Source organism: Lepidochelys olivacea, assembly GCF_965140295.1.
Source record: "Lepidochelys olivacea isolate rLepOli2 genome assembly, chromosome: 4".
Taxonomy (NCBI): domain Eukaryota; kingdom Metazoa; phylum Chordata; order Testudines; family Cheloniidae; genus Lepidochelys; species Lepidochelys olivacea.
In genome coordinates, this window is record NC_140414.1 from 8,317,866 (window position 1) to 8,345,831 (window position 27,966).

General features: G+C 47.2%; 1 protein-coding gene across 1 annotated transcript; it reads left to right on the forward strand.

Moving 5' to 3' along the window:
• The first annotated feature begins 4,210 nt into the window (after positions 1 to 4,210).
• On the forward strand, positions 4,211 to 14,756 carry SPINK2 (serine peptidase inhibitor Kazal type 2). Its single transcript, XM_084625797.1, has 4 exons — positions 4,211 to 4,343; positions 4,417 to 4,469; positions 7,018 to 7,127; positions 13,701 to 14,756. The coding sequence occupies exons 1-4, from the start codon at positions 4,277 to 4,279 to the stop codon at positions 13,744 to 13,746; spliced, it is 276 nt and encodes a 91-aa protein (XP_084481923.1). The 5' UTR covers positions 4,211 to 4,276; the 3' UTR covers positions 13,747 to 14,756.
• The last annotated feature ends 13,210 nt before the right edge of the window (positions 14,757 to 27,966 follow it).

Here is a 27,966-nt window from a genome sequence, read left to right on the forward strand (position 1 = left end):
TGGAAGACATGGTGGAGGACAAGCTTTGCTCAGAGAAAAGTGTAACTCTAATCTCTCCAACATACACTGCAGAGGCCATCTACTCCAACTAGCGCTAGTACGAGCTGCAGAATCTTCAAAAGACATTAAAAAGGCTATAAATTTAATGTCTTCATTATATTCTTTTTTCAGCAAGAGTCCAAAAAGACTGAATACCTTGGAAAATATAGAAGATACACTGGGACTGAAGTTCAAATTAGTCCAACCTGGGAAAACCCGCTGGCTTTTTCATCAGCAATCAGACTGCTGCGCTGGGCATCACAACATGGGGAATAGATGGCCAGCCCTCTGTGGAGAAAGAGGTGGTTAGGGACTATTTAGAAAAGCTGGACGTGCACAAGTCCATGGGGCCGGACGAGTTGCATCCGAGAGTGCTAAAGGAATTGGCGGCTGTGATTGCAGAGCCATTGGCCATTATCTTTGAAAACTCGTGGCGAACGGGGGAAGTCCCGGATGACTGGAAAAAGGCTAATGTAGTGCCAATCTTTAAAAAAGGGAAGAAGGAGGATCCTGGGAACTACAGGCCAGTCAGCCTCACCTCAGTCCCCGGAAAAATCATGGAGCAGGTCCTCAAGGAATCAATCCTGAAGCACTTACACGAGAGGAAAGTGATCAGGAACAGTCAGCATGGATTCACCAAGGGAAGGTCATACCTGACTAATCTAATCGCCTTCTATGATGAGATTACTGGTTCTGTGGATGAAGGGAAAGCAGTGGATGTATTGTTTCTTGACTTTAGCAAAGCTTTTGACACGGTCTCCCACAGTATTCTTGTCAGCAAGTTAAAGAAGTATGGGCTGGATGAATGCACTGTAAGGTGGGTAGAAAGTTGGCTAGATTGTCGGGCTCAACGGGTAGTGATCAATGGCTCCATGTCTAGTTGGCAGCCGGTGTCAAGTGGAGTGCCCCAGAGGTCGGTCCTGGGGCCGGTTTTGTTCAATATCTTCATAAATGATCTGGAGGATGGTGTGGATTGCACTCTCAGCAAATTTGCGGATGATACTAAACTGGGAGGAGTGGTAGATACGCTGGAGGGGAGGGATAGGATACAGAGGGACCTAGATAAATTGGAGGATTGGGCCAAAAGAAATCTGATGAGGTTCAATAAGGATAAGTGCAGGGTCCTGCACCTAGGACGGAAGAACCCAATGCAAAGCTACAGGCTAGAGACCAAATGGCTAGGCAGCAGTTCTGCGGAAAAGGACCTAGGGGTGACAGTGGACGAGAAGCTGGATATGAGTCAGCAGTGTGCCCTTGTTGCCAAGAAGGCCAATGGCATTTTGGGATGTATAAGCAGGGGCATAGCGAGCAGAGCGAGGGACGTGATCGTTCCCCTCTATTAGACATTGGTGAGGCCTCATCTGGAGTACTGTGTCCAGTTTTGGGCCCCACACTACAAGAAGGATGTGGATAAATTGGAGAGAGTCCAGTGAAGGGCAACAAAAATGATTAGGGGTCTGGAACACATGACTTATGAGGAGAGGCTGAGGGAACTGGGATTGTTGAGTCTGCAGAAGAGAAGAATGAGGGGGGATTTGATAGCTGCTTTCAACTACCTGAGAGGTTGTTCCAGAGAGGATGGTTCTAGACTATTCTCAGTGGTAGAAGAGGACAGGACAAGGAGTAATGGTCTCAAGTTGCAGTGGGGGAGGTTTAGGTTGGATATTAAGAAAAACTTTTTCACTAGGAGGGTGGTGAAACACTGGAATGTGTTGCCTAGGGAGGTGGTGGAATCTCCTTCCTTAGAAGTTTTTAAGGTCAGGCTTGACAAAGCCCTGGCTGGGATGATTTAATTGAGTATGGGTCCTGCTTTTGAGCAGGGGGTTGGACTAAATGACCTCCTGAGGTCCCTTCCAACCCTGATATTCTATGATTCAATCCTTGGCTGTTGTCTTAAAATTACTCCAGCCATTATTACTGGCTTTGGAAAGTATCTACCAAGATGGGATGGATCTAAGTAGTGGGGCTGGTGGATTACTTTTGCTACTACATTCAGAGAAGACTATTGCCATTCTCTCTCTTGTAAGTCTATTGTTGAAACCACTTGGGTCATTAAACAATGCCATCCAGGCATCTGCTACAACAGTAGTAGATCTTTGTCCAGCAATAGAAGCTACATTTGGATCAATCCGAGAGCTATCCATTGAAAAAGTACTGGAAGAAGCAAAGACTTCAGTCCAGAAGTTGACTAATGAAGGCATTTATATTGAATCCTTAAGTGAAGAGGACAAGAAGTGTTTGTTAAGACAACTGAAAAAGTACATAGACTTGAGTCTTAAAAATCTATAACAGCGACTTCTAGATTCTACTCAACCTCTACATAGCTTTTACAGATCCCTGTCCTATAAAACACCAACAGTTGAGTGGAGTGAGGCACTCTAGCAATGGGGCTGCCCTGTGCTCAGGACAGAATAGAGAATTTGAACACAGCGTGGAATATCATACCATGAATGAATGAAGATTTGACTTCAACTTCTTTTTTATCATCACTAGTGGCTCGACCGGATCTTTGTGGTATGTTTTCCTGGGATGAAAGAAGTAGGAATTCATCTCTTGCTACTCCGCAGTTAAACTCTAAGAAATCTCTACTGAGCATGTGCAAATTGAAATTTTTCAGAAGCTTATAACTTGGCCTAATATGGGTGGATTGTCATGAGGCTGGCAAAAGACACGTCTGACACAAAGGCCACACCCTGCCAAATTTCAAGCCTCTGTTCCAAAGCATGAGGATATAGAGCTTCTCAAAGAATTTTAGCCTCATTCTCAGATACGGATGAACTGTTTTGGCTGAAAATTTTCAGAAAAAAAATATAGCCTGAGGCATGGAAAATTTCAGCCCCAATAGTTAAAGTTTTTGGCAAAGTTATATACCAGGGTGGCCAAACTGCAGCTCTTTTACCGTTTAAAATGCAGCTCATGGAGCTCCCCACTCCCTACACACACACACACACACACACACACGCACGCACTGTCTGCCTACCAGAATAGGTGGGAGGGGAGAGCTTAGGGCTTCTGACGGGTGGTGGGGCTTGGGGCTTTTGACCAGCAGGGGAGGGGTTCTCAGGGCTTCAGCCCCACAGGGCATGGCTGACGGGGCTTGGGGCTTCAGCAGGCATGAGGCTGAAGCCCTGATCCCCAGCAGGCGCCTCCTGTGCGGCTGAAGCCCCGGCAGTTGAGCCCCAACTCTCAAACTTCTGAAGATTGTCATATGTGGCTCAGAAAATGTGGCCACCCCTGTTGCATACAACTGAAAACAGGGTCTTATAATAGGAAGCAACCGTAATAATGAGTGGTGCTAGCAGTCCTGCCTATAATAAAATGTCACACTTGTCACAGCATTGAGCAACTACCCCCATCTCCTGCTCAGAAGAGAGGCAGTGCAGGACCATGCTGTATGGACTTGGATGCAGAAGAGCTTGGTTCAGTTCCTGGCTTGGCCACAGTTTCCCTGTTGTGAGCTTAGGCATGTGACGTCATCTGCTCTGTGCCTCAGCTTACTCTCTGTAAAATGGGCACCGTGCCTTCTTGCCTCGTGGGGTGCGAGGAGGTCGGCTGCACTGATGGCTGGGAGGTGCTAGGGACTGTATAAGGACTTGGACATCTGGCATCTCTCACAAAGGGAGTCACTGAATTTTGTGGGGGGGTGCACCAGGATGCCTCTACCCAAGCCAGCCGGGGGGGAAAGCTGAGCTCGGCAGCAAGCTCCCTGCTGGCTCCTTGCCCTGTGGACTGCTCCCACCTGCGCCACTGACCCCCCCCCCATTCCCATTGTACCATCCCCCCACCCACAGGAGCCACCACCCCCCTACTCCTATTGGAGCCAGCACCCCACCCCAACTGGTATCCCAGCCCCCCTACCCCACAGGAGCCCCACCTCCTCTCCTCACTCCCATGGGCACCACTGACCCTGCCCCCATCCCCCGGGTGGGGGGGGGGGGTCTCCGGGGGCGTGGTCGGTGGTGCAGGGTGGGCGGGGCGAGCTAGGACGCGCCGTGGGGGTGTCTCCGGGGGCGTGGTCGGTGGTGCAGGGTGGGCGGGGCGAGCTAGGACGCGCCGTGGGGCTGTCTCCGGGGGCGTGGTCGGTGGTGCAGGGTGGGCGGGGCGAGCTAGGACGCGCCGTGGGGGGGGGTCTCCGGGGGCGTGGTCGGTGGTGCAGGGTGGGCGGGGCGGGTTGTGACGCCAGCGGGCACGTGCCCTATAAGCGGGCGGCCTGCGCCGCCGGCCGCTGGGTGCGGAGATGGGGGTGCGCTGTGGCGTCGTGCGCGCGACCGCTCTGCTGCTGCTGCTGTGCGGGGCGCTGGCAGGTACCGGCCGGCCAGGCGGGGGCGGGGGCGGTTGCCGTTGCCGTGGTAACACTGCGCTCCTCTTTCCTCACAGGGCTTCTCCTGCCGCCGCCCGCGCTGGCTGCCGCCGCCGCCGCCGCCGCCTGGGTGAGTGGGGCCGGGGCAGCCCGCGGCACCGCCCAACACCCCCGGGTCCCCAGCGCCCCGCACTGCCGCTGCGTCCCGCAGCATCCTGCCCCCCTCCCAGCGCCCCGCCCTGGCACCGTCCCCCGGCGGGTGCCTGCGGGCAGGGGCCCGTGCCCATCCCCCCGGCACAGGGCAAGCCCCGGGTGCGCCCCCCCCTTTCCGTCCCAGGGAGCCCGCGCTGGGGAGCCGGGCCCTGAGCGCCGGGGTGCCCTGCCCGCGGTAGGGCGCGGGCAGCCCCTGGCCCGGCCCGGCCCGGCCCAGCCCGCCTCGGCGGGGAGCGGGCCGCCAGCTGGCCGGGCTGGCTGGGGCTCTCGCCGCCTTGCGGGCTCTGTACGGCGGCGTTTCCGTCGAGGCTGCCCTGCGCCCCGGCTGGCGGGGCTTGTCTGGCTCCCCGAGGCCCCTCAGCCGCCGCCGCGCGTTGTAGCCCCGGCGGAGACCAGGCCGGTAGCTGCTTCCTTCGCTGTAGTCAGTGCTCCGCGTCCCCCTCCTCCCACCTGAGCTTGACCCCCGCTAGCTGCGTCGGGATAAAGATTTTACAGCGGGGTAGTTGAGGCTTCAGCTAGGGATACGTCTACACTAGTTACTGCGTGGTAGCCATGCCAGCCTAACCTGAAATGCGGACAGGGCCTGCGCCTGCGGGGGGGGTTTCCCCTTGGTGTAGGAACACCATCTCCCTGGGCCACAGCCGCTAGGCTGCTGGAAACCTCCTTCCGCTGCCCTAGCTATGCCCACAGCCGGGGTTAGGTCAGCATGGGATATTTAGCATGTGGCTTTCTCACCTCCCTGACCAACATAGCTGTGTTGACTAACAATTTAAGGGTAGGATTTTATAGCAAGATAACTAGCTCCAGATAGCTTATTCTCATTATAAAACCTCCTATTCTGGCCCTAAAATGTTATGCGAATGTGATTTTGAATGGATTCCATCTTACAGTACGCTGTTGATTTGTTAAGTGACCATGTTCAATATCTTCATAAATGATCTGGAGGATGGTGTGGATTGCACTCTCAGCAAATTTGCAGATGATACTAAACTGGGAGGAGTGGTAGATACGCTGGAGGGCAGGGATAGGATACAGAGGGACCTAGACAAATTGGAGGATTGGGCCAAAAGAAATCTGATGAGGTTCAATAAGGATAAGTGCAGGGTCCTGCACTTAGGATGGAAGAACCCAATGCACCGCTACAGACTAGGGGCCGAATGGCTAGGCAGCAGTTCTGCAGAAAAGGACCTAGGGGTGACAGTGGACGAGAAGCTGGATATGAGTCAGCAGTGTGCCCTTGTTGCCAAGATGGCCAATAGCATTTTGGGATGTATAAGAAGGGGCATAGCGAGCAGATCGAGGGACGTGATCGTTCCCCTCTATTCGACATTGGTGAGGCCTCATCTGGAGTACTGTGTCCAGTTTTGGGCCCCACACTACAAGAAGGATGTGGATAAATTGGAGAGAGTCCAGCGAAGGGCAACAAAAATGATTAGGGGTCTGGAACACATGACTTATGAGGAGAGGCTGAGGGAACTGGGATTGTTTAGCCTGCAGAAGAGAAGAATGAGGGGGGATTTGATAGCTGCTTTCAACTACCTGAAAGGGGGTTCCAAAGAGGATGGCTCTAGACTGTTCTCAATGGTAGCAGATGACAGAACGAGGAGTAATGGTCTCAAGTTGCAGTGGGGGAGGTTTAGGTTGGATATTAGGAAAAACGTTTTCACTAAGAGGGTGGTGAAACACTGGAATGCGTTACCTAGGGAGGTGGTAGAATCTCCTTCCTGAGAGGTTTTTAAGGTCAGGTTTGACAAAGCCCTGGCTGGGATGATTTAACTGGGAATTGGTCCTGCTTCGAGCAGGGGGTTGGACTAGATGACCTTCAGGGGTCCCTTCCAACCCTGATATTCTATGATTCTATGTCTTCACTGCTAAAAATGCTGTGGTGGCTTTTTTAATCTTTCAGGGTAACTGAAGTGCATGAATGATCCTGAGGTAAAAACAACAGTGAAGACAAAGCACTTCAGTTTTACCAGGAGGTAAATTTGTGGAGGCCAGCCTTACACACCCAACTTGGGTTGACTTCTGAGTTTATTTCGTGCAAAAACTAAAACCTTTTGTCTCCACTGTACTTCTATTTTGGGAGAGCTGCTGTGCATTAGTTATCCCAAGGTTAAAAAATACTCCTTTTTTTAGCAATGTTGACTAAGGTCCCCTTGACTGTTAAGCAAGATAAGTATTTAGCTAAGTAATGGTAGGGAGCAGTTAGTATGTGAAGCCTGAAGTGATACATTTCCACATAACTAGGAAAGTGATGCAATATCTCACAACCCCTCCACAAATTTTTATGAAATGTTGATTTTAATTTTGTATATAAGTACATTGGTATGCCATTGGAAGATGGCAGGATTTGTTAAATTGCTTAATCCAAAAAAAAAAAATCAATTAAATTGCTTAAAGGTTTCCAAAATGCTGTTTTGGAGTTGCTTATCCTAGACTGTTTCATAAGTTTGTTTCCTCTCTAGCCAAAATGCTACTTGTATGGTTTGCCTGGATGTCCAAAGAACTTTAACCCAGTTTGTGGGACTGATGGGCACACTTATCCAAATGAGTGTGCACTTTGCCTTTCAAACAGGTAATTGTGTAACTTGGACACATCCTATCTTTTTTTGTCTGAAATATAACAAACTTTGCACATAAAGTAGTGACTCTTTTTCATTTTCCAGGCTGCGTTACTGAAACAGACTTCAGCTCTCTCACACTTCTTAAACTGTATGTGTAGGAGTATTTCCTCAAATATTGATCTCCTATAGCATACTTTTTATGGTGTCACATGCAAATGATATAGTTTGGATTCTGTTAGCCACAGATGCTGCACGCTCACTTATGTATCCTGCAAAACTAGTGGCTTGTGGGAATTTTATTCTGTTGTGTTACATAACTCCTGCTCGCTGCTTGATAAGACCCAACATCCTACCAGCTTATCATAGAATCAGGGACCTATAGAACATGAAAGGTATCCCCCAAGAGGGAGTGGGATGAAGCTATCCCAGCCTCAGAGATGCTTTTACTATAATCTTTTTTTTTTGGGCTCTAGACTTAAACTGTTCATAGTTTCTTATGCAGGGAAAGTGGCTGAGTGACGAAAGTTGAGGGCATAGATGATACTGGAAGGGCACAGTCTAAAGGGGAAGATGTGACTGCCCCACATGTCTCCTGTGCCCGGTGTCATCCTCGCCCTGAGCCCAGCCTGGAGCTCCTGTGCTCTCCCCACCCCACCAGAATTACCTGCAGGGGGAGCTTTTTCCTTCTTCTGTTGCGCCTCTCTTCCCCCCACCCCCCTTCCCCCAGCATGTTCAGCTGCTCTTCCTGGCAGCCAGGCCTGGGTGGGGAGTGGGAGGGAGCCACTTCTCACAGCAGCTGAAGGTAGCCTGGGTCAATGACTCTGTGCAGCATGGTGGCTGCCTGAGAGAGAGCCCCTCTCCCCTCCCCACCCCCCTGGCACGCTTCTGGCTCACTCAGCCCCTGTCCCTAGCAGCCAGGCCTGGGCAGGGAGCAGAGGGGGCCAGGCAGGCCACCACGTCAGCCAGGCTCTCTTGCAGGCAGCTGCTGCTCTGCACAGAGCAGGGACCCAGAGCAGCCCACATGGAAAGCAGCTGGTCCCACCCCTTCTGCTCCCCACACGGGCCTGGCTGCCAGGGACAGGGGCTGAGCGTGCCAGGGGCAGGCCCAGTGGAAGAAGGACAAAGCACCTCTTCCTCCCCCCCACCCGCCTTGTAGGCAAAGCAGTAAACTTGGGGGGGGGGACATGACCCCACATACCCCCCCCCCATGCATTGCCTATGGTTGAGGGGGGAAATATTTTCATAGAATATCATGGTTGGAAGGGACCTCAGGAGGTCATATAGTCCAACCCCCTGCTCAAAGCAGGACCAATCCCCAATTAAATCATCCCAGCCAGGGCTTTGTCAAGCCTGACCTTAAAAACTTCTAAGGAGAGTTAGAACCACCTCCCTAGGTAACGCATTCCAGTGTTTCACCACCCTCCTAGTGAAAAAGTTTTTCCTAATATCCAACCTAAACCTCCCCCACTGCAACTTGAGACCATTACTCCTTGTCCTGTCCTCTTCTACCACTGAGAATAGTCTAGAACCACCTCTGAGGTAGTTGAAAGCAGCTATCAAACCCCCCTCATTCTTCTCTTCTGCAGACTAAACAATCCCAGTTCCCTCAGCCTCTCCTCATAAGTCATGTGTTCCAGACCCCTAATCATTTTTGTTGCCCTTTGCTGGACTCTCTCCAATTTATCCACATCCTTCTTGTAGTGTGGGGCCCAAAACTGGACACAGTACTCCAGATGAGGCCTCACCAATGTCGAATAGAGGGGGACGATCACGTCCCTTGCTCTGCTAGCTATGCCCCTTCTTATACATCCCAAAATGCTATTGGCCTTCTTGGCAACAAGGGCACACTGCTGACTCATATCCAGCTTCTCGTCCACTGTCACCCCTAGGTCCTTTTCCGCAGAACTGCTGCCTAGCCATTCGGTCCCTAGCCTGTAGCTGTGCATTGGCTTCTTCCTTCCTAAGTGCAGAACCCTGCACTTATCCTTATTGAACCTCATCAGATTTCTTTTGGCCCAATCCTCCAATTTGTCTAGGTCCCTCTGTATCCTATCCCTGCCCTCCAGCGTATCTACCACGCCTCCCAGTTTAGTGTCATCCGCAAATTTGCTGAGAGTGCAATCCACACCATCCTCCAGATCATTTATGAAGATATTGAACAAAACCGGCCCCAGGACCGACCCCTGGGGCACTCCACTTGACACCGGCTGCCAACTAGACATGGAGCCATTGATCACTACTCGTTGAGCCCGACAATCTAGCCAACTTTCTACCCACCTTATAGTGCATTCATCCAGCCCATACTTCTTTAACTTGCTGACAAGAATACGGTGGGAGACCATGTCAAAAGCTTTGCTAAAGTCAAGAAACAATACATCCACTGCTTTCCCTTCATCCACAGAACCAGTAATCTAATCTAATCACCTTCTATGATGAGTCAGGCATGACCTGCCCTTGGTGAATCCATGCTGACTGTTCCTGATCACTTTCCTCTCATGTAAGTGCTTCAGGATTGATTCTTTGAGGATCTGCTCCATGATTTTTCCGGGGACTGAGGTGAGGCTGACTGGCCTGTAGTTCCCAGGATCCTCCTTCTTCCCTTTTTTAAAGATTGGCACTACATTAGCCTTTTTCCAGTCATCTGGGACTTTCCCCGTTCGCCACGAGTTTTCAAAGATAATGGCCAATGGCTCTGCAATCACAGCCGCCAATTCCTTTAGCACTCTCGGATGCAACTCGTCCGGCCCCATGGACTTGTGCACGTCCAGCTTCTCTAAATAGTCCCTAACCACTTCTTTCTCCACAGAGGGCTGGCCATCTACTCCCCATGTTGTGATGCCCAGCGCAGCAGTCTGGGAGCTGACCTTGTTAGTGAAGACAGAGGTACTCAATGCTTTTTTTGCATTAGCTTTTTCCACATCCTCTGTCACTAGGTTGCCTCCCTCATTCATTAAGGGGCCCACACTTTCCTTAGCTTTCTTCTTGTTGCCAATATACCTGAAGAAACCCTTCTTGTTACTCTTGACATCTCTTGCTAGCTGCAGCTCCAGGTGCGATTTGGCCCTCCTGATTTCATTCCTAGATGCCCAAGCAATATTTTTATACTCTTCCCTGGTCATATGTCCAATCTTCCACTTCTTGTAAGCTTCTTTTTTATGTTTAAGATCCGCTAGGATTTCACCGTTAGGCCAAGCTGGTCGCCTGCCATATTTACTATTCTTTCGACTCATCGGGATGGTTTGTCCCTGTAACCTCACCAATTTTGTCCCACTTCATACCATCTATACTGAAGTCACAATGTGATTGCTGCTCGAGTAGTTAGCTTTCGTCCCAAAACAGTGAAGCTGCAGCAGGGCATACTTCAGCATAGACTCTACAAGGCCACCTGGAACACTGGATAACTACTTGCAGGCCTATCCCATGCTGAAGTGAGTGCTGACACAGCTTCACTGGTCTGGGACCTGAGCGAGTTAGATTAAAGCTAGCTCTGATATGTCTACTCAAGACATACTATCAATATCAGTCAGGGTGGATAAAAATCCATGATTTAAAAAAAAAACAAAAAAACCCTCCCAATGATTAGTGATTTAAATCAAATCTAGCCTGATACCAGTACTTATATAGTGAATATCTTAAAGGAAATTTGTTTCCCTTCTGTATTGTCTGCATGTTGTCTCAACTTTAATACTTAACGAAAATTTTCTCCTGTTTGCCACTTAGTTCCAACGTAGTTCTAAATAGATGAAATTGAGATTCATAAATAGGTCGCTGCACAGCACCCTATCTTGTAAGGGTACAGAGAAATCCAAAAGAAGTTTCTAAGCGAAGTCCTGATTACTTTCCCTGCGTCTATTAAGAAGTAATTTATGATGTCTAGTGATGTATACTGCTCATGTGTAATTTTTATATGGTTTTGGGTGTGCATTATGGGATTGACACTTCATATAAATGAAATGGTACCTTAAACCCTCATATTTGATGGCTTATGAAATGCTCAAAAATGTCTTTTGGATTGAAGATTCATGGGTATCAGCTTGAAAGTGGATTTTTTTTTTTTAAGTTTCATTACAACCCATTTGGCAGTTTGCTTACTTGGCTGCTTTGTAGCACACTGATCGTTTGAATGACTTTGTTTTAAAACTTTTGACTTTGAAATCCTTATTCATCAGTATGTTTATTCATACTTCCCTTGTTTAGCTTTGAAAAAAGAGTTATGGATATATGCAGTAGTCACTTAATTTCAGAAGAGTGCAGTGTCCAAATCTTCCAAGTTTCTCAGGAAGGAGAACAGTGGGAAGAGCTCTTACTTTCATACAGGAAGCTTGTATACTCTCTGACATGTTTGTTGCTTGACTTTCATCCATGTGAGCTCTGCTTATTGTGCTTTCTCCTGCACTAGTTACCTGCCACCCTCAACTTTGCTTAATTTAACTTAATGTCTGTATAGCAATTTGTAAGATGTTTACAGTGACTGGTATATCTTAAGTGGCTGAAATGACTTCGCAGATAGGTAAGTACATCCTATTTGAATAAGAAATAGGAGTTAGTAAGTTGCAACTAGAGATAGTATTCTGACTGCAATGAATGGCTGCTTTGCAGTTCTGTTGTATCATCTATCAGAAGATCTACAAAAGCTTTGCAAACAATACTTTTAAGCTGCAAATACCCTTGTAAGAGAGTTGACAGAATGGGAAATTGACGCATGGAGATTGCATGGCAAGCCCAAGATTTTACAGGAAGTTCGTAACAGAACCAGGGATACATCCCAGATCCCTTTACACTCGGTGCTCTCTTTTAACCATAAAATCCAGGTTTGTGCTTTTTTTTAAAGCTGAGCAAGTTTGGGCCTGGTTTATTCTTAAATGGGTGTTCGGATGAGAGTTGTATGATGGCAGTGGCTAATCTTTCATCTTCTAAACTCTAGGGATCTTATTCTCATTTGCACTAAAGCCCCTTTACATTGGTGTGGTGCTGCAATAAGGCTTTCTTTTAAACAGCCAGAGATGTCTAAAGTGACCTTAATGTAACTTAGAAGAAGGCCCTGTGTCTTTGGTTGGAATTTTTTGTTTATAGTATTCATAAACAGATACTAATGTTAGAAAAGTTGATCATCATTTCAACTCAGTAAGTGGCTCTGTTACTTTCAGATAAAAAGATTTCTGATTCAGCCATTTGTAACATGAATTCCTCAAAAGTAAGGATGAGCATCTTCCATTTGACTGCTATGATGAGTAAAATAAATCTCGATGTTCTACAGATGGCTTGATTCTGTTGTGGTAGAGAGGCCATAATAGAAACTCCATCTTGTATTCACTATGGATCTTTGTATTTTTTAACCAATATGAATAGTTGAACAAATTATTTGTAAAAACTATAATCAACATTGTACTAAAGTGTGGTTATGGTCAGGAAAGTTACTATACAGAAACACCTTATTCCTTGTATCTCACTTACACCTGTTTACTAACTAAAACAAGTTTTTACTCTTGTCAAAATGGAAGCTAGGGTCTGCTCTGCTTTTTCGACACAGTTGCCAGTTCCAATTGTAAAACCTCATCACTTTAAAAGGTGGGAAAAAAAGTCCAGCTTCTAATTCCTCTCATTTTCAGTGCAGTCAGAAAAACTTGATTTGTAAACAAAGCAAATTTAATATCATACCCCAAAACAAAACTCTGTTAGATCTTAACTTTGCATTCCCTGGTTTGCTCCCTTCAAAATGCTGAAGAGGGATACAAGTGTAAAAGAGGCAGGGGAGGGGGAGAAATGACCACCTAAAATGGGAATGCACTGTTCAGAAGATGTACCCCCTCCACCACCATTCTCCAGTGGTTTTTTGGACGAGGCCAGGCAGTTTTGTAAGGTTTAAATTTGGCTCTTTTCACTCCATGCATCTGAAGAAGTGGGTTTTTTACCCATGAAAGCTTATGCCCAAATAAATGGAGTACTTGTGGCACTTTAGAGACTAACCAATTTATTTGAGCATAAGCTTTCGTGAGCTACAGCTCACTTCATCAGATGCTGTAGGTCATGAAAGCTTATGCTCAAATAAGTTGGTTAGTCTTTAAGGTGCCACAAGTACTCCTTTTCTTTTTGCAAATACAGACTAACACGGCTGCTACTCTGAAACCTGCCCAAATAAATGTTAGGTTTTTAAGGTGCCACTGGACTCCTTTCTGTTTTTGTGGATACAGACTAACACAGCTATCCCTCTGATACTTTGCAGGGAGTGTGAGCCTGTCCTACAAGATAATATTCTTGGATTATTGACATTTTGGCATTCATTTTAAGCTTTCTCTATCACAAGTTAAAACTCCTCAGGTTTATAAACTGTTACCAAGTCGTGCATGGATGACAGATTCAAAAGTAAGGCGTTCTCTAATAAGTCATTTAAGCATGATGTATAAAACTTTATATTGTAGTTTTGCAGTAAGATTTGCTGAAAACATCACTGAATGTGATTCTACTTGTAAGATGTAGAAAGAAGCTGAATACAATTCCACTGTGGAAAGTGTGTGTTTTGTTTGCCACTCTATTAGAATCTATCTTCTAATGTTTTTTTTTCTTTTTTTTTGTTCTGGTTACAGGGAAAATAGGAGGGATGTCAAAATTCGCTGGAAGGGATACTGCTAATACGGTAGTATTAAACTTGAAGAACATGGAACAGAGGAAAGCCAGATTGAAGAGGAAACCGTGCCTTAAATTTGCTGTCTGTGTAGTTTAGTCTGATTAAATAAAATGCCTATTTTGCTCTTATACCACTTTTGAATAGACATAATACCATTATTTTATTAAAATAGAAGTCATATTTATGAATGTACCTGTAAGATTCATTTTTATTCTCATAGTCTATATTTCCTTTTTCTTTGGAAGATACTACACTATTGAAGATTTCTGAATTTAATTTGATTTTATTATCTATGTAGAATTTGTCTGAGATGGCATGGTTACTTCATAGAGCAGCTGAGGCAGCTTGGTATGTGGGGATCTTGCAGGTTATACTATACCATTGCTGCACCATCCATGTGTCTAACCTCCCTAGGTGTGGCATAATTTTTACTTAGAAGACCAAATTTCTAAGCGTGCTGTATGTTCCACATCATCCCCTACCACTGCAAAGTCACTGGTATGAAGTTTATTTTATTTTTTAATTAAAAAGCCAGGATAACTTGTTCTAGTTACAAAAAACTTTTACCTCCCCTGAGATCTCGGCTGGCTGCTATAGGCAGGGGACTGACTTTTCCACACTGAATTTGCAATACAGATTCTTCTTGGTGGTGTGTGGGCCCTAGCAGGAATACAGCTTACCTGCTGCCCACAATGCTTAAACTTGTTTTGTAACCATTTGATTCTGTTGTTGAAAGCCACAGTTTTTAATTGTCAGTAAGTTTTATACCACACCTATTTTTAGCTTTTATCAGTCTACACACTGCAAACTACTTATGCACGCTTTTCACTTTGATGTATGATTCCATCTTACTTTGAATAAAATCTTATTTCTGCATTAGTCAGTAGCAAAAGCAAAGTGCCAACTTAACATTCCCCACATTCAATTCTCACTATTATCAAATAAGAACTTCAGCTTAATGCATTTCCACCTTAGTGATGTCTTATGATACTGATGTTAAAATATATAACTTTAGCCCCAGAGGGGAACATATTACAGTCTAAGCCCCTGATGCTGTATCAGGAACTGCTAGCATAGAGCATCATTGGGGTGTCCATTCACTTTAATGAGACTCTTCCTGGGCTCAGGAAGATGATAGCCAATTCCAATGCAGAGTCTAGGCATAAACTAGTAAGTTAGCTGTTTCAGAATGTTACTTGGTTGCATAGAAGGATTAAAAGTGTTTTTGGTTTTTTTAGTTAGATGTTGTCTTACCAAGATTTCTACTGTTAAACTGTAACATTAGTGTTATAGGATGATTATTAAATAGTTTCATACCCCAGAAGTGGGAACCTTGTTAATGAATAAGGAACAAAAATTCAGACCAATAAAAATAAGTTCTTCGAATATGTGTCAGTGTGGCTTCCACTCTAAGTTGACCTGTGCCCCATGTATCCAAGCTCAGAAGCTTTTGAATAGCAGTGTCCTGAATGTTCTGGTTCCACCCACACCACCCAAAAGCACAAAGAACAGAGCAGCTGCAACCATCCCTTCGTTCCCTCTTACCACTGATGGCAGCTAAACAGAACAAGTGGAGTCCTTGCATTACCCTTAACCAAATCTACTTCTAGAGTATTAGTTAGGGGTAATTCCCCTCAAAATATTAGCCTCTTTTATTGTTCTGGTCATACCAAGAAAACCGAACAATCTAAACTAAATTTGTCCCTTAGCACCTCTATCCTCCTTGCTGGGGTGTTTGCTCCATATAGGTGAATAAAGAGTTACGTGTCTGAGAGCTGAGTTAGCTCACCTGACTGCACCTAGTGTGTCAGGCTTGATTTGTTGTTAGACCCAACTGGAGAGGAGCTGGGTCACTTTCATAAAATAAGGATGTGGACGCTATAGGGAATATGCAGGAGAGAGGAGGTAGGGAGTTCCCTCTCTGGGAAGAGCCTGGGGAAGGCAGACAGAAGGAGGTCACAGGGACAGAATCAATCCCTGTGATGGGCCCTGGAAAGAAGCCATGGTGAAGGGCCAGCATTCCAACAGAGAATGGAGCTGTGAGGACCTAGGGAGAAGCCCAAGGCTTGGGACCCGGAGCAGAGGCTGTGTTATGCTCAGACTGTAGCGAAGCAGAACAAGGGGCTTGGAGATAAGAAGCAGCACAGGGAAACAGCAATATGTATGAAGGAGCAGACATAGCTATTTCATATGGGGTCCCTAGTCCAGAACTCGGAGCAGAGGTGTGCCTGGATTCTCCTACCAGCACTGAGAAAGGGGCATAGAAGCCCAGTGTAAGAATTATGGAGCCCAGAGCAGGGCAGAGGACTAAATCTTATGGGGAGGATGAGGAATAGTCCAAGAGGGGTCAGAGGATCTTTTTCATCCGGGCATTTTTTTGACTCTTGTACTTTTACATCTCCAACCTGGTCTCTCTAATATCTCTTATTGGACCAACTGCAGTTGGTGAGAGAGGCAAGCTTTTGAGCTTACTCTTCAGGTCTGGGAAAACTTTTGTACATTTATTACCATGGATGAGCTGGGACTAAAATGTGACCTGGCCAGAGGGCCAAGTCCTGAGATGAAGTGGATCATCACAGGATGAGAGTGACCAGCGGCGGGGGTGCTACAGAGGAAAGAATGGCTATGCCAGCAGTTGGGGTGGGGTACCAACAGTGAGTCTACTAAACCCATGACAGAGTTGAAGCCCTCTGGCTTAAACCTCTGTCCTATGCCAGTTTAATTCCACCCCTTTACAGCCACAGCTTCTGTCTGTCTTGTCTTGATAAGAGCCATGTGTCGGTGGTTTTGAGTAAGAACAACTCCAGGGACACCCATTTGAAGCTATATTGCCTCAAACAGTGTGAGGTGAACTTCAGACCCTCAAGAGGAAGCATCAGCTTCCAAGGCAGATCTACTCTCTTCCGCTCCTCCAAATTTGAGGCACCTCACTGCCACCTGCCCTTCACATGACGCAGTTTTGCAAGAAGGTGGTCAGGGAAAGTGTGGGACCATTACTGAATGTGGGAGGCAACATAGTGCCAGATGATGTGGAAAAAGCTGAAGTACTCAATGCTTTTTTTGCCTCGGTTTTCAAAGACAAGGTCAGCTCCCAGACTGCTGCACTGGGCAACACAGTATGGGGAGGAGGTGAGCAGCTCTCAGTGGTGAAAGAAGAGGTTAAGGACTATTTAGAAAAGCTGGACATGCACAAGTCCATGGGTCCAGATCTAATGCATCCGAGGATGCTGCGAGAATTGGCTGATGTGATTGCAGAGCTATTGGCCATTATCTTTGAAAATTCATAGTGATTAGGGGAGGTCCCGGATGATTGGTAAAAGGCAAATATAGTGCCCATATTTAAAAAAGGAAAGAAAAAGAACCCAGGGAACTACAGACCGGTCAGCCTCGCTTCAGTCCCTGGCAAAATCATGGAGCGTGTCCTCAAGAAATCCATTTTGAAGCACTTGGAGGAGAGGAAGGTGATCAGGAACAGTCAACATGGATTCACCAAGGGCAAGTCATGCCTGACCAACTTTCTATGATGAGATAACTGGCTCTGTGGATATGGGGAAAGCGGTGGATGTGATATATCTTGACTTTAGCAAAGCTTTTGATAGGGTCTCCCACAGTATTCTTGCCAACAAGTTAAAAAAGTATGGATTGGATGAATGGACTATAAGGTGGATGGAAAGCTGGCTAGATTGTCAGGTTCAACAGGATGTGATCAACGGCTCGATGTCTAGTTGGCAGCTGGTATCAAGCAGAGTGCCCCAGGGGTCGGTCCTGGGACCAGTTTTGTTCAACATCTTCATTAATGATCTGGATGATGGGATGGATTGCACCCTTAGCAAGTTCGCAGATGACACTAAGCTGTGGGGAGAGGTAGATACTCTGGAGAATAGGGCTAGGGTGCCAAGCTTGGTAGGTCAGCATTACAATCGTTTAGTTAGTGACAGTCAGGAGGGACTTCTCAATCCCACGTCCCAGACGGGCTCTGCTTGTCAGTCTCCTAGAGTTGGCACCACACAGCTGCAGAATTGAACAGGGACACTCCCAGAAATTTTTCACCTGGTACTCACAATGCATGGTGCCTCCGGGTTCCAGCCCAAAGTTTCTTCTCCAACAAAATCCTGTCCAGAGCAAGGAAACAAAACAGAATCACACACTGAGACCCATCACTGGGCCCTAGGCAGAGCCTGTCATGTCTGCCTCTGCTCGCCCTTCAGGGCGCCCCACTGCCCCTCTCCCAGCCGGGTCCCTCACTCAGACCCTCACCGCAGCACCTCATCCTTGCAGCAGGTCTTGGGGCTGACATTTAGCAAATCCTTTTGGCAGAGTGGAGGGGACACAGGCTGCTGGAAGTGCAGAAACGCCATCCAGACCCGCAGGTGAGCCCTTGTGCAGGATCCAGCCCCATGGCAGGGGCGAGGAGAAGCAGCCCGGGCTACCTCCCTGCCCGCTCAGGTTTGGCCCCGGGTCCTTCCGTCATGATGTGGGGGCAGCAGGGCCAGGACTGAGTGAGCAGCATTGTGATCTGGTGCATAGGGGTTGCAGTGCTGCTCAGGTTTGGGCCCATGACCCCTCTGTCAGAATTGGGGAGGGGCGGAGGGGCCAGACCTGAGCAGGTAGTGGATGTCGAGTGCTGCAGCTCCTGGTAGCTGCCATGGGGACAGCTCTGCCCCTGCCAATGGTACCCACTGTGCATCGCATGCGTACAGCTGTGGGAGCCATGGACTTGAAGAAAGGTTACTTACCTTAGAGTAACCGTGGTTCTCGGAGTGGATCCCACAACCTACCCTATAGCCTGGCCTTTATGGAGTCCCCTTTATCTAGGCTTCTGAATGAATGAGGGAACTGAGGGATCCCTTTATTCCTGTGGGGGGGCACAAGAACATGCCCAGTGCAGGCACAGCCCAGCACACCCTGCTGTTCAAAGACTGTGATCTCCCGTGCCTGGGGTGCATGTGCTCCTAGTGTGGGATCCATCCAGCTCAAAGAGACCCCATTACGCAGCAAGGTAGAGAAGTTCCCGAACAATTAGAGCCAGTGATCTGTTGGTGCCAGAAGTTGAATGTCTGTGGTAGATTGAAGGCCTCTTTCTGCTGTATAACACTGTAGTTCTATTTGGAAAAACTTGTGGGGAGGGTGTCTGTGGAAGACTCTGTCCTCATCACTCCCACCATTATTGAATGTAGCTGGTATTTTTGGAAAGATCTCTGGTTTTCGCAGTAACTTGAACAAATCACAAGCAATGGATATATCCAAAGGACCAGTTTCAGCATTTTTCCATTTCAAATATGCAAGGAAATAACTTATGTAGGTGTTAAAATTTGTCCTAGTCTTCCCAAAATTGTTTCTATAAATATGGACTATCTATTAAAAGAAATTTTCAAGGATGTAGAGACGTGGCATCTCCTCCTTCTATTTACTGGGGAGAATAGAAGTAGCCAACATGAATATCTTCCCAAAAACGACTCACATCATTAGCCTATTGCCTTTCAAGGCCTCTCCCCTCCTCGTTGCTGAAATCAATAGGCTTAGTATGCAATTTATATGGGATAAAAACAGCCTTGCTTGTCATACAAGATCCTTAAAAATCTTGGGCAACTGGAGGCATGGGGTTGCCAGATTTGTACCTGTTATCTAGCATTCCAAATGTGCCGCCCTGTAAGGTGGTTCCCATCCAGTAGTTCTGCATACATTCTGGCCTGGTTTGAGATGGAAAAAAGCTTAGCTGTGCCATTTGGTTCCCTCTCTTCTGTTATATACCTTAAGAGGCTACCCACACCTTAAGGAAAAATCCAGTCTTTGCATCTATGTGGGGCATCCTGCAACGCGATACAATGGTTACAGCATCCGATCTTACTAATTATCTTCTCGTACCACTTTGAGATAACCTCAGGATCAGGATCAAGGCCAAGGACAATTTGGATAGAGAAAGAATTCACAAAAATTAAAGATGTAATACAAGATGATAGACTGGGCTCCATCAATTACATGTGTGACAAATATCAGCTGCCACTGTCTCACGGTTCCTTCTTTCAGCTGCTGTGCTCAAGGATTCATGCAATAAGAAATATGGGAACAAAAGTCACTTTGCAGGAATTATTTCTCAGTGGCTTAATGCTTTGCATTACCCCCTCAGTCTGTCGCAAAGCAAAATGGAAAAAAGAACTTGCCTTACTGTCAAAACAGAAACTTGGGAGGAATCTGGCTTCCTGTGAAAGATCCTTCAACTGCTTTCTCCTTGCGAGTCTTCCAGAACAAGACATTAACCAGGTGCTACTGGACTCCAGAACGTTTGTTTAAGGCAAGATTGGCGACATACTGTGAGTGTCTGAGATGCAAATAGCTACATGCCAACCTTCTGCACCTCAGTAATCTCTATACCTGTCAAACATGCATGTGTTCTGCATTCATAGTCAGTGGTCTCTGTCTTTCCTTCTCCAAGCTTGTGTGTTTTAGGGTGCTGGATGAGTCAGTGTTAACATTAAGAAATGGAACTTGCAGTAACTAATTTTAGTAGCCAGAAGAGTTATTCTGAGAAATTGGAAATCTGCAATTCCTCCCTCATGCACAGGCTGGCTTAGTGAGCTCTCTGCTATTGCATTAATGGAAAAAATGACGTTCTCTGACAGAAATGCTTGGAAAAATATGAGGATGTCTGGTCACACAAATTACTTTTGCAGTTTAGTATATATTAGTCCCAATACTCAAAGGCCATTTCTCACTTATTTATCTAGATAGTCACTTTAATAATTGATGCCCTGCATGACCTCTATGAATTGGGGTTGGGAGGGGGGATTGTTTGTTTGTCTGCACAATATTTATATTCCAAGTGATTTATTTTAGAATTATACAGTAAAAATGAAAAGTCAGCAATTTGTCAGTAACAATGGGCTGTGACATGTCTGTATTTGTATGTCTGATTTTGTAAGCAAGTAGTTTTTACTGAGGTGACACTTGGGGCAGACAGCTCAGACTGCTGAAAGGGGCACAGTCATCTGGAAAGGCTGAGAGCTCCTGTTGTAGATTAGCTGCCTTGTGTTGAAATGTTTTAGACTCTCTACAGTTCCCTCTTAGCTCACAAAGGCAATTTAATGCCTTCAGAATGGAGTTTACTATGACAGGCAGTCACTGGCGAAACTATAAAGATAACTGTAAACTGAACACTCATAGTATTGTCTAAATTTTTTGTTCTCTTAGGCACACACACCTCCTAATGAACCAGGTCCCCAGAAGTGTCCTATACCAAGGTTGTTGCTTAACTGCATAAAGGAATAATATAAATCGCCCTGTGCCAGACTTTATGGGGGGCTACCAACACTTACACTGTTATGAATATAAAATGATGTTCAGTCTTCCCACAAGAAGCCTGCTGATCAAAGGGCCAAAATATTTTCATCCTCCCTTCCCCACCCACACAAAAAAAGTATAACACTGAGATTCTCACCACAGGGTACTCTTATGTAAATCTGTGAATCACTCCTATAGACACCTTTCAATTAAGTATAATTGACTTTGTACCATAAATGGAAGGTTTTTAATACAGACAGTGTTTTCATGGTCAAGTTCTAGATCCAGATCCTCAGCTAGTGAAACTCAGCCTAGCTCCATTGATCTGAATGGCGCGAGGCTGGCACACTCTAGTGGAGAACCTGACCGCTAGTTCTGACAGAGAGTGTAAATGGGGGTTGTCGCTGAATATGCACTTTTCAGAGAAGAAGAAACATGGATCTGAGAAATTTGTTAGATGTCCTGCACTTGCAAGTATTCCATGGAGATTTATTTGTGTTCGTCTGATGCCCCTGGTACACCTATCTCGAAGATTTGACTATCTTTTTCACCAGAACTGCTTTGTTTATCATACCTGACAAATAACTCCTCTCATGTCTATGCCTGTGGACTTGCCTATGGACAGAACTCTGAGGTTTTTCCATGCCATGTGATGGACAGCTTGCCTTTGGAACAAAGAAAGAAACACCACCTGGCAAGAGACTATAAAAGGCTGATGCCTCATCTCCATCTTGTCTTCAATCCTGCTTCATACCTCTGGAGGAACTTTGCTACACAGAAGCTTTGAACCAAGGACTGAATGACCCATCCCAGCTGGGGATGTTCTCCAGAGACTTGATTTGAACCTGCAGTTTATTCCATCACTGCTACAAGCCTGAACCAAGAACTTTGCCATTACTGTATGTCATTGATTCCGTTTAACCAATTCTAGTTATCATCTATGTCTTTTCCCTTTTATGAATAAACCTTTAGATTTTAGATTCTAAAGGATTGGCAACAGCGTGATTTGTGGGTAAGATCTGATTTGTATATTGACCTGGGTCTGGGGCTTGGTCCTTTGGGATCTTCTAGAGAACCCTTTTTCTTTTACTGGGGTATTGGTTTTCATAACCATTTGTCCCCATAACGAGTGGCACTGGTGGTGATACTGGGAAACTGGAGTGTCTAAGGGAATTGCTTGTGTGACCTGTGGTTGGCCCGTGGGGTAAAAGCAAAGTCCTCTCTGTTTGGCTGGTTTGGTTTGCCTTAGAGGTGGAAAAACCCCAGCCTTGGACTGTAACTGCCCTGCTTTAAGCAATTTGTCCTGAATTGGCACCCTCAGTTGAGTCCCACCAGAACTAGCATCATTACCGTTGTCCTGCCCCTGAAGGAGGTGAGGCAGACAGCCAATCAGAAGGGGGCTTCCCCCCTTCATTTTCCCCTTCCCAGCCCCCACTCTGTAGGACTCACATTTGCTATCTTAATCTGGCTTTTGGGGAATGGAATGTGACTCAGGCATGATATTTGAAAGGGGCCACATCCCAGAGAGCAAACATACAGAACGCCATCTGGCTCTGACACCAATTAAAATACAAGGGAAAGATTTTTGTTCTCACATGGAGTTTTTCAAAAAATTGGAGTATGGAATTTGTATGGGAATCTGAAGTCTGTTTGCCATTATTAACATCATTTGGAACAAAAAAAAGGCCTGAAACAGAGTGCTTAATTCCTTAAAGGACACATTTTTAATTAATTGGAACACAAATTAGTGAATTGATGTGTAAATTCTTAGAGAATTCAATTTGTACTCAAAGAACTGTAAGATGGGGAATGTTCTTGTCACTTTATGAAGTAGGTGCCCACCAGTCAAGGTGATGGGCACCTTATAAATATGCAGTGTATAAATCCAGTGTTTAGAGCCTTATGACTTTCCCTGCATATCAAAATTCAGCCAGTGACCGGAGCATTAGAAACATAATAGCAACTGTTACCCTGCAGTTTCCTATAGGACTTTCAATGACATTTACTGCTGCTCATCTCCCTCACATTTTACAAACACTAACCCCTCACAGTGCTGCTGGGAGACAGGCAAATCTTATGCTCATTTTCACAGAGGCGAAGGAGTTAGGGCTTGCCCAGTCCCCAGGGTGGGAATCAGTGTCAGAGCTGATGTCGGAACTCAAGCTGTCTTAGTTAAGTTTCTGCTCAAACCACACTTCTTTTTTAGCTCAGATAATGCTCTGAAGTCAAACCAGTCAAGCTCTGCATATCCTTAGGGAGGGCAGTGGTTTTTCAGTCTTCAGTCAGATAAATGGCACAGCAGCTAAAAGGAGCCGTGCCTGTCTCTGTCAGAAGTTTGATGGTCGTTTCCTCTTACTCCCAAGGGCCTGTGTCTGTTAACATCATCTGACAACAAACCCACCGCAGTTTGAGAGGAACCAGAAAATGACCTTTTACAAACTACTCTGAAAGCAGAGGCTGCATTACCAAACTGGCATCGCTACAAACACTTCTACTGAAACTATTGATCTCTTTCTGCATAGTTTGCTTTGTGTACATTTTAAAATACTCATAGTACATTCTGGTTTTATACCCTGCTGTGCTGGCATATTCTTATTTGTCCCCTTGGGCCTTATCTTCTGAAATTTAACATCAGAGTTTTAATAGTCATAAGAACATAAGAATAGCCATACTGCGTCAGACTAACGGTCCATCTAGCCCAGTATCCTGTCTTCCGATAATTGCCAATACCAGGTGCCCCAGAGGGAATGAACAGAACAGGGAATCATCAAGTGATCCATCCTCTGCTGCCCATTTCCAGCTTCTGGATCCTGTGCCCCAGTTAGGACTAAATCAATAATTCCCTCTCCAGGACTAGTTGCTCCGAGAAGATGTCATTTAAAGTGTCAAGAAACTTTATCTCTGCATCCTGCCCTGAGGTGATATGTACCCAGTCAATATGGGGATAGTTGAAATCCCACATTATTGTTGAGTGGTTTTTTTTAATAGCCTCTCTAATCTCCCTGAGTATTTCACAATCACTATCACCATCCTGGTCAGGTGGTTGGTAATGTATCCCTACTGCTATATTCTTATTATTAGAGCATGGGATTACTATCCTAGAGATTCTATGGTACAGTTTGGTTCATTTAAGATTTTTACTTCATTTGATTCTACACTTTCTGTTATGTATAGTGTCACTCCCCTGCCTGCACGACCTGTCTGCCCTTGAGATATATTCTTGCTAATCATGTGTGAACATGCTAAAAAATAGCCTCTCACTAACTGCACTCTGAGCCACTAATTAATGCAAGGCTACTTCCGGCCCCTAAATAAAACAATTATGGGGGAGAGGCTGGGACCCAGGTACCCCTTGATGCCAACTGGCAGAGGGCATGGAGGGTTCATGGGTTACTACAGGATCTCTCTGTGTCGGACAGCTGCACAATAGTTCACCAAAGAATGGCATGTGAGGTCTCTACTGAGAGCCAATAGCCTGCTGGGTGCCATAATCATTGCAGAACGACTGTATAGCTAATACTTAAGGAGTTATGTGGCCATACTGAAAATTATACTCGTAAGGTCTGGGAGTTCAGGCAGGTCACCAAGAGGTGACATACATTGACACTGTTCCATTTACGCAGAGGGAATCAACACCTGTCTCCCTGTCTGGCCATTGGTGTATTGTAGGCTTCATACAGTACACCTATGTGCATATAGAGCCAGGTGCAAATTGCGATGAGGAAATCTACAGGCAGAAACAAACAGCAGGGAGTGTCCAGCCCAGGCATAAAGACAAAGGGTTGGTTTTGTATATCTTGGAGTGCAAAGGGACACGCTGAAGCTGTCACCTGGGATGCAAATGGACAGCGTGCATGTCTCGTGAAAGGAGGGTCCCGGTCAGCCTGGGCACCACGTGCTGCCAGGACGCTGGATGAGCAGTACTGGATTAGCCATTGTTAATTTATTAACTTGTTAATAAGTCTAGGCTCTAGACTGCCTGTTAGGGTTTTATTTGCTATGTACCCCCTTTGTTTCCAACACCTGAATCCATGTGCTTTGTGAAATAAACTTATGCTCGATTCCTCTAGAAACAGGTCAGAGCGCTGTGTGTTCAGCAGTGTGGTGAGTGGGGTGGAACGGGGGAAGCTGGGCTTTCCTGTTTCTTTGGAAGCAGCAAATCTGTGGATTTCCAGTGGCCCCGGGGCTGGGCACTCCAGGGTGATACTCAGAGGCCTCGAGTTGGGGGTGCCTGTCGCTAACCTGCAGCATATCAATGGAGCCTGCAGTGGCCTGGAAGGCAGCGTGTTTGCTGTCTTCGGAGAACTGACCAACAGCTAGGGTTGCCAACTTTCTAATTGCAGAAAACCTAACATCCTTGCCCGGCGCCCTGCCCCGCCCCTTTTTGGGGCCCTGCTTCTGCTCTACCTCTTCTCTGAGGCCCCTCCCCCACTCATTCCATCTCCCCTCCCTCCGTTACTTGTTCTTCCCAACCATTACTCACTTGCTCATTTTTAACAGGCTGGGTCAGGAGTTTGGGGTGCAGGAGGGGATGAGGGCTCCAGCTAGGCATGTGGATGTGGGTTTGGGGTATAGGAAGGTACTCCCGGGCTGGGGCAGAGGGGTTTGGAATGTGGGAGGGGATGCCAGCCTGAGGCAGAGGGTTAGGTTGCATGAAGGAGTCAGAGCTCTGGCTGGGGATGCGGGCTCTGGCTGGGGATGAGGGGTTTGGGATGCAGGAGGGGGCTCCGGGCTGGGGTGTGGGGCCGAGGGGTTTGGAGTGTAGGAAGGGGGTCCAGGCTGAGGCAGGGGGTTGGGGTATAGAAGGGGGTACAGGCTCTGGACTGGGGGTGTGGGCTTTGGGCTAGGGACAAGGGGTTCGGAGTTTGGGAGGGGGCTCAGGGCTTGGACTGGGGGTGCGGGATCCAGGAGGGAATTAGGGTGTGGGAAGGGTCTTAGACCTGGGGCAAGGGGTGTGGGCTCTAGGAGGGAGTTAGGGTGTAGAAGGGGGCTAATGGCTGGGGCAGGGGGTTGGGGTTTAGGACGGGGTTCATGGGTGGCACTGACCTCAGGTGGCTCCCAGGAAGCGGCCAGCATGTCTCTCCAGCTCCTAGGCAGAGGCGTGGCCAAGGGGTTCTGCGCACTGCCCGCGCCTACAGGCACTGCCCCCACAGCTCCCATTGGCCCTGGTTCCCAGACAATAGGCGCTGAGAGCCAGTTTATGCCTGGGAGCCAGAATGACATTCCGACCACTTCCCTGGAGCCATGCTGACCCAGTCAGGGAGCCTGCCAGCCCCGCTCCAACTGGACTTTTGATGGCCCAGTCAGCAGTGCTGACCAGAGCTGCCAGGTCCCTTTTTGATCAAATGTTCTGGTTGAAAACCAGACACCTGGCAACCCTATCAACAGCAGGCCCAGACGAGGCTCCCTCATGCTCAGGGAAGGTAATAGCGTGGTGCCTCACAGCCATGGGACCCCACAGGTCCCTTCTACTCAGTTTACTCTGGTCCTACATTGGACATGGCAGAGCAAGGGCACAGAGCTGAGGTTTCCCTCCTCCTGGTCTGGAACCCAGCCCGCCCTCCCAAGCCCAAGATCACTGGGCTGAAGCACAGGGAGGTCCCATCCAGTCTGGGACCAGTGCTGGAAAGCCCCTTTCCTGCCACCCTCACCAAAGTGTCTTCTATGGGGGTATGTCCCCAGACACAACCCCCTGAGAACAGAGCTATGGGCATGGGGACCCTCCTCCCACCCCAGAAGAGGACTCTATAGCAAAGCCCTCTGCTGGAGTGACAGCAGATGAGGCTCACAACCCCCAGACCTCAGGTGGGGTGGCTGGGTCCCCCCAGGACACCCTACTTCAGCCAGTGACAGTAGCAGCAGCCTCTCCCCTAAGAGCAGTGGGGGTGCTGGAATCATCTCTGCAGGCTTGTGAAGACATCACTGGGAAAGGATCCTTTGCAACCGTAAGAACTTTCCACCCCCACCTCCCCATGCCCTTTTTAAATGAAGGTGGCAATTCTGCAGAGTTTGATGGCATTCACCCAGGACAGAGCCCAACACACCCTGGGCAAGTGGGGTTTTCAAGCCCTGAAATTTTTAACACTGAACCGGGAGGGACCACGTGCAAGAGCTAGAAACAGGAAACTAAGTGCCAGGAGACCAGGGTTCTTTTGCCAACACTGTCCCGACTCACTGTGAACTTGGACACATCACTTCACTGCTCCGGATCTTCATTTCCACTTCTACAAGAGAAGGATAAGAACACCCAGCTTTGGGCATTTCTGAGGAGCCGCTATCACTTGGAGATCAGCCTATCAGAAAGGGAGTCCTCAAAGCAAGAGACCACTCTTACTGGCTGCTGCAGTGATCAGCTTCCCCATGGATTTTCCCCAATGCCGCTTAATTACCGGAGCAGTGACCCTGGCCCAGCACCCGGTTTGATCTTTGAGGCAGCTATTGTCATTGAGAAGCAATCATAAACTGCCATAACATGGGTATCCGGTTCATGCTGCAACGTGTAAAAACCTGCCTGTGTCTTTAAAAGGTTACTGAAAACCTGAGCAACCACAGAGCCCTGGGCCACTCTGAAACTGGTGGCCTGCAGAGCAGATAAAGCCCTCTTGCGCTGCATGTAAGCAGGCCAATTTCAGCTGCCCCCGAGTTCTCCTCACAGGCACTGGGAACATTTCCTGCAGGCTGAGGGAGCTGCCAGCAAAGGCAGGATGGAAGGAATCAGGCTGAATGTTTCAGAGGCAGTTATCAGGCCAGTTCTATTAACCAGTGGCACAGCCCTTACTCGTGTGATTATTCCTGTTGTCTTCAGTGGAACTGCTCGTATGAGCAAAGGCCATAGGACCTAGCCCCACATGGACCAAGTAAACAATTTGGTAACAAACTATGTTCAGCTGCAAAACACTAGTCTGTCTATTCAGAACGGGCTCTACCCTAACATCTGGTGGTGAGCT

What these genes read in the sequence shown, in the direction of transcription:
- SPINK2 (XM_084625797.1), top strand. Translation starts at nt 4,277, where the DNA reads ATGGGGGTGCGCTGTGGCGTCGTGCGCGCGACCGCTCTGCTGCTGCTG. An exon ending in CCGCCGCCGCCGCCGCCTGG is followed by an intron (nt 4,470 to 7,017) that starts GTGAGTGGGGCC and finishes TTTCCTCTCTAG; the next exon opens with CCAAAATGCTACTTGTATGG. An exon ending in GCACTTTGCCTTTCAAACAG is followed by an intron (nt 7,128 to 13,700) that starts GTAATTGTGTAA and finishes TTCTGGTTACAG; the next exon opens with GGAAAATAGGAGGGATGTCA.